The 12,454-nt window shown below is 37.4% G+C and overlaps 1 protein-coding gene across 8 annotated transcripts in view; it reads left to right on the forward strand.

Annotated features, from left to right (window-relative positions):
• Positions 1–12,454, forward strand: part of ATP7A (ATPase copper transporting alpha) — a 189,782-nt gene that overhangs the window by 155,121 nt on the left and 22,207 nt on the right. For 6 of the 8 annotated variants that reach the window (XM_045472928.1, XM_045472927.1, XM_045472931.1 and 3 more), the window contains 3 exons: positions 6,948–7,142; positions 8,705–8,887; positions 10,944–11,160. In XM_045472928.1, coding sequence (XP_045328884.1) covers positions 6,948–7,142; positions 8,705–8,887; positions 10,944–11,160 — 595 coding nt within the window. The remainder of the gene's footprint in view (positions 1–6,947; positions 7,143–8,704; positions 8,888–10,943; positions 11,161–12,454) is intronic. The other 2 variants (XM_045472930.1, XM_045472932.1) reach the window with 1 other exon arrangement.

A 12,454-nucleotide genomic window follows, 5' to 3' on the forward strand; every position in this document is an offset into this window, starting at 1 on the left:
TTGTCTGGTTCAGTTGTCATGAGATCTTTTAGTTTTTGTCTGGGAAACTCTTTATCTGTTCTTCTATTTTGAATGACAGCCTTCTTGGATAGAGTATTCTTGGTTGCATATTGTTTCCACTCAGCACGTTGAATATATCTTGCCACTTCTTTCTGGCCTGCCAAGTTTCTGTGGAGAGATCTGCTGTGAACCTGGTCTGCCTTCCCTTGTAGATTAATGACTTTTTGTTTTCAGGATTCTTTCCTTGTCTGGGTATTTTGTAAATTTGACTAAGGTCTTGACGATGACTGGCTTTTGTTGAATTTAATGGGAATTCTCTGTGCTTCTTGGATTTTGATGTCTGTTTCCTTCCCAAGATTAGGGAAGTTTTCATCTGTAACTTGCTCAAATAAACTTCCTGCCCCTTTTTCTCTCTCTTCTTCTTTTGGGACAGCTATGATGTGAATGTTATTATGCTTTATGTTATTACAGTTTAGGCTGAGTTCCCTAAGTCTGCAATTGTGATTCAGTACCATTCTCTCCCCCCTCTTTTCAGCTTTGTTATTTGCAGTAATTTTAGCTTTTATATGTGATTCGTTACTCTGCTTTGTCCATCCTGATTGTTATGGCATTCAAGTAGATTTGCATCTTGGTATAGCATTTTTGATTTTGGCCTGACGAGTTTTTAGTTCTTTTATCTCTGCAGTTAGGAATTCTCTAGTGTCTTCTATGCAGTACGGAATTCTCTAGTGTCTTCTTCTCTAGTGTCTTCTATGCTTTTCTGAAACCTGGCTGGTATCTTTATAATTGTTATTTTAAATTCTGGTTCAGATATCTTATATCTGTATTGATTAAAAACCTGGTCATTACTTCTTCCTTTTCTTTCTTTTGGGGTTAATTCCTCCATCTTGTCATTTTGTCTAGGTCACTGTTTTTTTGTGCGATTGTTAGGAAAGCCTGTTATATTCCTGCTCCTGAGAGAAATGGCTATATTAATAAGAGGTCCAGAAAAAAAAAAGCATCCTATATGTACTGTGCTGTTGTGTTTTGGCTGCTCCTATCTTTAGGTCAGTCCTCTGCAGAATTTCTCCTTGCCTGCAGTGGGGGTTGTTTGGACCTTGTCTACTGTGTGGCAGATTTTGACTAGGTGTGTCTCAGTCTCTTTGTTAAAACAAGCCTGATGAAAAAAAAAAAAAAAACTGGCCAGATCCTATTTCCCCTATAGCTGAAGTGTTGCAGCACTCTATAATCAGTAGCCTTGGTGAGTAAAAAGGGTTTGTGCTGGTCTTCTTGAGGAGGAGCCTGCAGGGCTTATATTCAAGAGGACTTGCCCTAGAGGAGAGGCACCTGCAGAATGCAGGGGGACAGGGTTTGATATAAGCAGCTCTGGTCTCCACTGGGGTATGCTGTGCTGCTCACTGAGGTCAGTCAGTGCTGATGGGTGGGCTGGGGGAGAGGGAAATGGTGATGGACTTCTCTTCCCCATAGTGGGGAGTTCCTGCAGGCCAGTCTTCAGGTAGCCCTCACAGAAGACCAAAAAATCACCCCTTTTCTGTCCCTGGCTTCTGTCAGATTTCTGCCTTCACCCTATCTATATCTGAGCTGCCTGCCTGCCAGGTGGCACAGTACTTGTGTGTTTTATCAGGCATGCAGCTGGGTTTCAAAACTTTAAATTTTAGGGACCCGCATGACTCGGACCTGTACTGATCCTCTGGGGGAGGGTCTCACCATACTTTTGCCATTTGTCGGTTTGTCCCATAAAAGTTCTTGCACTATCTTGCAGTAGTTTGGGGTTTATGGTAAAGTGTAGCACATAGCCAGCACTGGGGTTTGCTGCCTTCAGCCAGTATCTTTGTTCCTATGAGAACAGGGCATCACATTGCCGGTGCTAATTCTCTTATCCCTGGAGAGGCCATGCCACCACTCCCAAATGCACTCCAAGAAGGGTAATTGTTTCTACCCATGTGACCAAGGGGATCCCTCAGACCATGCTGCCTGCTCCCAGGTCTCCACCCTCCCTCCCCACTGGAACACCACTGAGCCCACCAGGCACGATTCCAGCAACAGTATGGACTTCTAAAACTTCAGACTTTGCATTTTACTGCTTATAAAACTTACGACAGTCAGCCCCTCTCCTTTTCTTAGTCACTGGTTTTGGGGAAAAGTTTTACTTGTGCAGTTCCCTGCCTGCTGCTTCACTCTTGCCCTCTCTCTCTTGCCCCTCTTTCTGTAATCAGGGCTCCTTCCCTTCCACAGCACCCACAGTTCTTTTCTCCCTCAAATCAACCCCTGCAGCTCCTACCTTCCATGAGGTGGTCGTTTTTCTACCTGTAGATGTGCAGTTTTGTTCTCTCAGTCCTCAGATCAATTTCTTCATTGTTTGGAATGGTATGATATTTATCTAGCTGTGTTTTAGGGAAGAGGCAAGCTTAGCGTTCCCCTACTTCTCCACCATCTTAACTCCTTTCCCAAGAGATTTTATTTATTTATTTTTTTTTAATTTTTTTTTCAACGTTTATTCATTTTTGGGACAGAGAGAGACAGAGCATGAACGGGGGAGGGGCAGAGAGAGAGGGAGACACAGAATCGGAAACAGGCTCCAGGCTCTGAGCCATCAGCCCAGAGCCTGACGCGGGGCTCGAACTCCCGGACCGCGAGATCGTGACCTGGCTGAAGTCGGACGCTTAACCGACTGCGCCACCCAGGCGCCCCATCCCAAGAGATTTTAATTGTTGATTTTAATTTTTTAAGTTTTAATTTTAATCCCAGTTAGTTAACATACAGTGTTATATTAGTTCCAGGTGTACAATATAGTGATTCAATAATTCCATCCATTACCTGGTTCTCATCATGACATGTGCACTCCTTAATCCCCATCACCTATTTAATCCATCCCCCCATCCACCTCCCCTCTGGTAACCATCAGTTTGTTCCCTGTAGTTAAGAGTCTGTTTATTGACTTGTTTCTTTCTATTTTTTCCCTTTATTCATTTGTTTTGTTTCTTAAATTCCACGTGAGTGAAATCATATGGTATTTGTCTTTCTCTGACTGACTTATTTTGCTTAGCATTATAATGTCTGGCTCCATCTATGTGGTTGCAAATGGCAAGATTTTATTCTTTTTTATGGCTGAAGTAATATTCCATTATAAATATATACCACATCTTCTTTATCCATTCATCAATCAATGGACAGTGGTGCTGCTTCCATATCTTGCCTATTGTAAGTAATGCTGCTATAAACATACTGGTGCATATATCCCTTTGAATGATTGTTTTTGTATTCTTTGAGTAAATACTCAGTAGTGCAATTGCTGGATCATAGGGTACTTCTACTTTTAACTTTTTGAATAACCTCTATACTGTTTTCCAGAGTGGCTCCATCAGTTCCCACCAACAGTTCAAGAGGTTTCCTTTTGCTCCGCATCCTTGCCAACATCTGTTGTTTCTCATGTTGTTGATTTTAGCCATTCTGACAGGTGTGAGTTGATATTTCATTGTAGTTTTGATTTGCATGTCCCTGATGGTAAGTGATGATGTGCATCTTTTCATGTGTCTTGGCCATATGTATGTCTTTTTTGGAGAAATGTCTGTTCACGTCTTCTGCCCATTTTGTAATTGGATTATTTGTTTTTTGGGTGTTGAGTTTGATAAGCCGTTATAGATTTTGAATACTAGCCTTTTATCAAAGGATATATGTCCTTGAAAATATCTTCTCCCATTCCATAGGTTTCCTTTTAATTCTGTTGATTGTTTCTTTCTCTGTTCAGAAACTTTCTATTTTGATGTAGTCCCAATAGCTTATTGTTCCTTTGGTTTCCCTTGCCTCAGGAGACCTATCTAAAAAAAAGTTGCTATGACCAATGTCATTGAAGTTACTGCCTGTGTTCTCTTCTAGGATTTTTATAGTTTCATGTCTCAGATTTAAGTCTTTAATCCACTTTTAATTTAATTTTTTGTATGGTGTAAGAAAGTGGTCCAATTTCCTCCTTTTGCATGTAATTGTCCAGTGTTCCCAATACTGTTTGTTGAGGAGACTGTCTTTTTTCCATTGACTATATCTTCTTGCTTTAAGATTTATTGACTGTATAATTGTGGGTTTATTTCTGGGTTTTCTATTCTTTTCTGTTGATCTGTGTCTATTTTTATGCAGTTACTATACTGTTTTGATTCCTACAGCTTTGTGATATAACTTGGAATCTGGAATTTTGACACCTCCAGCTTTGCTTTCTTTTTCAAGATTGCTTTGGCTATTCGGAGTCTTTTGTGTTTCCATACAAATTTTAGGACTGTTTGTTCTGGTTCTGTGAAAAATGCTGCTGGTATTTTGATAGGGATTATATTAAATCTGTAGATTGCTTTGGGTAATACAGACATTTTAATAATATTTGTTTTTCCAATGCATGAGCATGGAATATTTTTCCATTTCTTTTTGTCGTCTTCAGTTTCTTTCATCAATGTTTTACAATTTTCAGAGTACAGGTCTTTTACCTCTTTGGTTAGGTTTATTCTTAAGTATTCTGTTAGTTTCATGAAATTGTAAATGGGATTGTTGTCTTAATTTTTATTTCTGCTTCTTCATTATTTGTGTATAGAACTGCAGCAGTAATTTGTAGATTGATTTTGTATCCTGCAACTTTACAGAACTTGTTTATCAGTTCTAGCATTTTTTTTTGGTGGAGTCTTTCAGGTTTTCTATATATAATATCATGTCATGTGCATGTTGTGAACATTTTACTTCTTCCTTACCAATTTGGATGCCTTTTTCTTTCTTTTTATGGTCTAATTGCTGTGGCTAGAACTTATAGTACTATGTTGAATAAAGTGGTGAGAGTGGACATTCTTGTCTTGTTTGTGGCCTTTGGGGAAAAGCTCTCAGGTTTTCTCCATTGAGGATGCTATCTGTGGGTTTTTCATAAATGGCCTTCATTATGTTTAAGTATGTTCCCTATAAATCTACTTTGTTGAGGATTTTTATCATGAATGCATGTTGTACTTTGTCAAATGCTTTTTCTGTATCTATTGAAATGATGATATGCTTCTCATACTTTCTCTTATTGATGTGGATTTTTCTTTTGTTATAAGCCATAACTTTAAAATAATTCAGAAGAGAATGTTCATAGCTAACTTTGATTTTGTAACCCCAACCCTGGGAGAGGATTTTTCCTGAATGATTATCTATTTGAAATATGTTGTTGCATTAGCGTCATCACATGCTCATTCATCCATTACCATGTCAAGTTACCCTTATTACTATGTTTCCACTGTATTAGGTTAAATGCCCTTAGGGGCCCATACATTTGAGATAGTATGAGTAAATGTGCAGTGTAGCCCACACTTGAGAGTATGAATGTGCACCGTCCCCTTGTAACTTGTTTCCTCTGTTTCTACAGTCCCCCATTAGATAGAATGTGTTAAACATCATCTCTGTATATAAATATTACACTGCTTCTGCTAGGTGGTTTGCATCTATGGATTTTTTCCAAACTTCGGTGTTCAGTCTCATCTGGCTACTTTGCCTTATTGGAGAGTTGAGAACTCCTTAAATCTTGAGAAAGAGGGTGGAGGACTCTGCCTCAGTCTAGACCCAGACAGTGGAAATAGGACAGAAGAGTGTGAGATCAGGACATGTGGCTTCTTGGGGGTGCTGGTTGGGGGTTTTAGGGGAAATGGGGGCTTTCTTTTAAGGGGATAAGAAACTGAAGACTTCTAACTCTGGAGCATTTCAGAGAGTTAGATGAGATGGAGGGATTTACGTTTGCCATAGGTCAAGGGCACCCCCACAAATCATCTAGTTTCCCAGTATTTTTATAAATGGAAATTGGACCCCATGACACTTATAGTCTCTTCCCTTTTTCATGTATTGCTGGATCTCCCTTTCTCTCCTTGATGCTTACACACTTCAGGCCCTTGAGCCAAACCCTTGCCTATGGCATTATTTTAGTTACCAGTTCTCATGTCATTCAGCCTTGGGATAAAAACTCACAGAGCTATGGAGTGGGGCTTTGTTGGAACATGTGACTTCTAATTGCACTTGTGCTTTTGGCTCCTCAAAAACAGTGGGTTGGCAGTAATGCAGTGTGGAAGTATTCCCATTTCTCAGTGACCAGATTCTGAATATTTCCAAATAGATTTTATATTATAATGTTACCGTGGTTCTTTGTTTTGAGATAAAAATTATGAATGTAAAAAAAAAAAAGAACAGGTAGAATCATAAACACTATGTATCTACTTCATGATATGGTCATTAGTATAATATAAAATTTTAAAAAATGATTCACATTGGTTAATTGCTCAATGAACACGAGGATTGCTGGGAAGTATTTTGGAATGTGTATCTCTTAGGAATTTTAGGAGTTTTCCCCTAATACTCTCAATTGTATTTACTCACACAAGCAAATATTCAGTGTTGCTAAGAGCTATACCACCCAATATACTCAGTTCACACTGTTAATGTTCAAAAGAATTTTACTGAAATAGGATTAAGCTCCCATTGTATGCTGGGTGATTTTTTCCATTGTCTTTAAAGTATAGAGTGAAAGGGAGATTTATGGTCTTAGTATACACAGATTCAGATTTCTCTTTGTTCAGGATCAAATTTGCTGAGAATTAGGTCCCAGCTCTTTTTTGAAAATCCCTAATAAAAACACTCATTCTCAATATGGAGGAAAGAAAGCTGACTTTCATGTTCTTCAGATTGACTACATAGTTTATAACTCTGGAATCAGCAAAATTGAAATCCTGATTTTAGGACTATGACTTGTTTACATGTAGTATCACAATTTATTTTATTCATACAAGAACAAAATGAGTGTTTTCTTACTAGTAACCAAAATGTATATGTTGGTAGCTAAGTAGGATTATGTGTGATTTGAAAATTGTGGTTATATTTAAATAGAGTTAAGCTTTGTTCCTTTTGTTTTATACAGCTCTAGATCAATAACCAAAATTCATGCCTTTCTTCTAAAGGGATATAACAGAAGTATCTCTCGAACAGAAACGATAATACGCTTTGCTTTCCAAGCCTCTATCACAGTTCTGTGTATTGCGTGCCCCTGTTCACTGGGACTAGCCACTCCAACTGCTGTGATGGTGGGTACAGGAGTAGGTGCTCAAAATGGCATACTAATCAAAGGTGGCGAGCCACTGGAGATGGCTCATAAGGTAAGATAGTTCCCAGAACTAAGAATTGTCCCATCCAAACTGACAATAGCACCCCTATCGAGAAACAGAATCCTAAATTATTTGCATATGGTCCATAAGCTGAGCCTCTTCTGGGACTATCCTGAGGGCTGAGATAGGAAAGGTGTTATTTTGGTTCTGTTCTAGATTGGCCTTAGTTCTATACAATCTCTAAAACCACTTTAGGCCTGCTGTCTTAGAGAAGACCCTGATGTGGAAAACTTGGAGTCCTTTCCCATTTCAGACTAGAAATGTCTTTAAGACAGGAAGACTGAAGAAATATTTGCCCAGGAAAATTTGCCCAAGTCTATTAATGCTATTTTATATGTGACTCCGTGTTTGTGTTCTTCAGTGTGAGATAGTGCTTATAGTTGCATTGAAGTTTCTTTGCCTTTGCCAGTTGTTGATAGTTTGCAGCCATGACTTCAGGAATATAATCTTTTTCCTCATCTCTCTCATATTAGGATTTCCTTAACAATTTCAATCAAGGCTACTTGACTTAAACTAAAAACTGTGTTCCTTCTAATATGTTCTTATTATACAGATACATGTAGTAAACACAGAACACAGCTTAGAACAGATTTGGAACCTCATCTAACCAGTCAATACAATGTATTAATTTTTATAGTAATTTTTTATTTACTTTGATATAATTTCAAATTTAAAGAAGAATTGAAAGAATAGTATAAAGAACTATATATGCTTTACTGCAGATATCAGGCTCCTTTCCTAAGAACAAGGACATTCTCTTAAATGATCACAGTACAGATATCAAAATCAAGAAATTGGCATTGATATAATACTGTTATCTAACCTATAGTCCATCTTCCAGTTTCTCAGTTGTTTCAGTAATATTCTTTATAGCTATTTTTTCTCTTGTTCAGAATTATGCTTTGTATTTAGTTGTCATATCTCTTTTCATCTTGGTTCCTCAAGCTATTCATTTTTCAAGGTTCATATTCCAAAGTTACTGTGGGGTGACTGTGTTCTCTAATTCCAGATTCTTCCTTTTCCCTGTCTGGGCTCAGTTTCCCTCATTGTTTCCCTGAGCTGTCTATTCTCAGACCAAGCTTCTCATCAGGACCCAATAAAGTCAAAGCAAACCAGCAGGTCTTGTCTGGTGCTCGTTTCCAACTTAATTACTTACCTTTCTCTTGTAATTCTATGACTACTGCCTAGATTGTCACTACAGTTCTATAATTCATTAGTATTGAAAGCCCTTCCCTCCCTGGAGGCACGGAGTCATCTCTTAATTACTTATTAACAGTCAACTCTTAACAATTATTTCTAGTTGTTTAACATATATTCGCAGTATAGTTGAATATTTGCACAGAAGGGCTATTAGATGTAACTAAGAGTATTTTTCCCTTATTATTCCTTACTTTTGTTCACCTAAAGAGAGTTTAACTCCAATTAAGTCAAAGGTCAATTTATTAAGAAACAAAATATTAATACGTCAAAGTAAACCTTTTTCTCATTTCTAGAAACGTGATATTAAGGATTATCAAGTCAGATAGGTGCAGTGTATTTTAATTTTCCTACAGGTAAAGGTAGTGGTGTTTGATAAGACTGGAACCATTACCCATGGAACTCCTATAGTGAATCAAGTAAAGGTTCTAGTTGAAAGTAACAGAATATCACGTAATAAGATCCTGGCCATCGTGGGAACTGCTGAAAGTAACAGTGAACACCCTCTAGGAGCAGCCATAACGAAGTACTGCAAACAGGTACAATTTTTCTTTTGCTTATTAATGTAGTCATCTTCTACAGGAATCACCCAGACCAAATCCAAACTGGCTTTTGACTATGATTTACATATATAGTTGGTAGGAGGATAGAGAGACTTGTATTTTCTCATTGTATTTTACAATATGTCTTAGTTTCTTCATACAGAAGAGTATAAAGATGAAAACAGAAATTAACTATAATTTTATCGCACAGATAACTCCTGTTGGACTAAAAAATTAAAGTAGAATGCATATTTATGGTAGGAAATTCAGGTAGTTCAGAGAGTTACATAATGAAAAAGGAAAGCCTCATTCTCTGCCCCTTTTCATAATTCCTCACCAAAATTTAACAAGTGTTAACCTGTTAATATTCTTTTAAAATACAGTGGTCTCCCCTTATCTGCAGGGGATATGTTCCAAGACCTTGAGTGGATGCTTGAAACTGCAGAGTACTGAACCCTGTATATACCATGTTTTCTTCTATACATACATAGCTATGATAAAGTTTAATTTATAAATTAGTCACAGTAAGAGATTAACAACAACAATAATAGAATAATTATATAACTGTAATAAAAGTTATGTGAATGTAGTTTCCCTCCCTCTCTCCCTCCCTCTCTCTGTCTCTCTCTGTCTCTCTGTCTCTCTCTCTCAATAACTTATTGTACTGTACTCCCCCTTCCTGTGATGATGTGAGGTGATAAAATGCCTATGTGATGCGGTGAAGTGAGGTGAATGATGTAGGCATTGCAACACAGCATGAGGCTATAATTGGCCTCCTGATGCTATGTCTGAAAGAAGATCATCTGCTTCCAGACCATAGTTGACCACGGGTAACTGAAACCAAGGAAAGTGAAACTGTGGGTGGGTGGGGGTACTACTGTAGCAGCTTTATACAGATACAATTCACATACTATATTCCTTTTTAGATTTTACATAGAAAGTTCACAGTGACCAATCTTTGGTACTTTGTTTTTTTTATTTTATTAAGTGATTTTTCCATATTAAGACATATAAATCTGCCTCATTATGTTTAATGGCTATATTATATTCTACTGTATAATTGGGTTTTTGTTTCCTACAATGTACAGTTAACATTCATGTTAGCTTTTGCAAGTTTATCTTTATGTTAAATGCCTATCAATGCAATTGCTAAGTCAAAGGATACATGCAGTTAAATATTGGTGAATATTACCAGTGCCCCCATAACAAATATTACTAATACCCACATGAGGGGTTGTACGAGTTTATACCTTCACCAAAAATTATTAGTGCTCATTTCCCCACGTTATGACTTTATTTTTTCCAATTTAATAAATAAAAAATATTTACTTATTGTTGGTTTGCTTTGCTTTCCCATAATTATGAATAAGGTTGAGCATCTTTTCATTGGTCATTTGAATTTCTTTTTCTGTGACCTGTTTGTATCCTTTGCCTATTTTTTCATAGGATTGTTTACCTTTTTTTCATTGATTTGCATAAGTTCTTTGTAAATTATCTCACATAATTTTACAGTTATGATGTGGCAATTGCTACCATTGGTGTTGCCATTTCTTTATTTTTTCTTTCCTTTTTACCAATTTACTATTACTGACCTGGCTTCTTTACACCCAAACCAAACAACAGAGAGGATGAAGATATAAAAAGCCAGGAAACAATGATGACCACCAAAATTCTTTGGCTTACTAAGGACACAGAATCATACTAGCAAGGCATTCTGGTAACTAAAGACCCTGTTCTTTGTTACCCTTTGCCCTGTACTGAATAGAAAATCTGACTTGACAATGGAATTAAATATTTAACTTGTAATTTTCTACTGGAAAGGACAGAGAATATTGGTAAAACTTTTGTTTTCTTTCTCTAAACTTGGTATAAATTTTAGAGAGTGGTGTTAAAGTAAACAATTCTGAGGTTTTGTTCTAAACATTTAGAATTAAACAGGCATGTAGTATATGTGTAAACATTTAGAATTAACCAGGAGAAGTCTTTGATCATGCTATTGATGACTTTGAATTATTAGAACAGCAGAAGAAATCCTTCTGTTTCTATTTGTTAGGAGCTGGACACTGAAACCTTGGGTACCTGTGTAGATTTCCAGGTTGTGCCAGGCTGTGGTATTAGCTGTAAAGTCATCAATATTGAAGGCTTGCTACATAAGAATAACTGGAGGATAGAGGAAAATAATATTAAAAATGCATCCCTGGTTCAAATTGGCGCAAATAATGAACAGTCATCAACTTCATCTTCCATGATTATTGATGCCCAGCTCTCAAGTAAGCTCATCTTCTTTTCTTTTCTTTTTAAGTTTATGTATTTATTTTGAGAGAGAAAGAGCACGCATGTGCATGAGAGGGGGAGGGGTGGGGGGGGTGGAGAGAGAATCCCAAGCAGGCTTTGTGGTGTCAGTGGGGAGCCCAACATGAGGCTTGATCTCACGAACCATGAGATCATGACCTGAGCCGAAATCAAGAGTCAGATGCTTCACCAACTGAGCCACCAAGCTAATTTTCTTCATAGTACCAATTATGGGACAGATATTAACAGATGTCTAACTTTATAATCCTAAACGGTTAGATAAGAAACAAAAATTGGCATCACGGTTTCATTCCGTCAAATAATTTTACCATAGGCCTGATCACTTCACTTGTTACTTGAGAACATTTCCCAACTGTTCTCCTTTATTCTACTATATAGAGTGATGAATTCTAGCCTTAACTGATCTTCCATCTTAGTTCAGCTATCTTTCATTTCTTTTTTTTAATTTTATTTTTTTAATTTACATCCAAATTAGCATATAGTGCAACAATGATTTCAGGAGTAGATTCCTTAATGCCCCTTACCCATTTAACCCATCCCCCCTCCCACAACCTCTCCAGTAACCCTGTTTGTTCTCCATATTTAAGAGTCTGTTATGGTTTGTCCCCCTCCCTGTTTTTATGTTATTTTTGTTTCCCTTCCCTTATGTTCATCTGTTTTATCTTTCATTTCTTAGCACAGCTACTCTTACCCTTTTCTATCTTTCACGAGGTACTGTGGCCTTCTTCCTAGTTCCCTAAGCAAATTATCTGGTTTATTTTTCACATAGAAAAAAATTTATTTTTATTTTAATATAATTTATTGTCAAGTTGGCTAACATACAGTGTGTACAGGGTGCTCTTGGTTTTGGGGGTAGATTCCCGTGGTTCATCGCTTACACACAACATCCAGTGCTCATCCCTGCAGTTCTGTCATTTGTTCTTTCAACTTTTTGCCCAGAATGATCCCTTTTTTCAGGGGAAGAGGTATCCCTCATCTTGCATAATGAATCCCATCATCTTCGCTCTAGATCCCACCCTCTCTTGATTCTTCAGGAACCTTACTCGATTACATCCCATTGTTTCTTTATTTTCCAACTCTCTGTACTAGCTCCTTCTCCTAAACATATAAACATTTCTTCCATCAATATCACTGTAATCCCTTCTAGATTGCATCCTTTCTTTTCCTTTATATCTAAGCTTCTAGAAAGAGTAGTCTAGGTTTGCTGAATTCACTTATTCATTGCACAACCTGCCTTCTGCCCCATCCATA

Source organism: Leopardus geoffroyi, chromosome X (assembly GCF_018350155.1).
Source record: "Leopardus geoffroyi isolate Oge1 chromosome X, O.geoffroyi_Oge1_pat1.0, whole genome shotgun sequence".
In the NCBI taxonomy this organism is placed as follows: Eukaryota; Metazoa; Chordata; class Mammalia; order Carnivora; family Felidae; genus Leopardus; species Leopardus geoffroyi.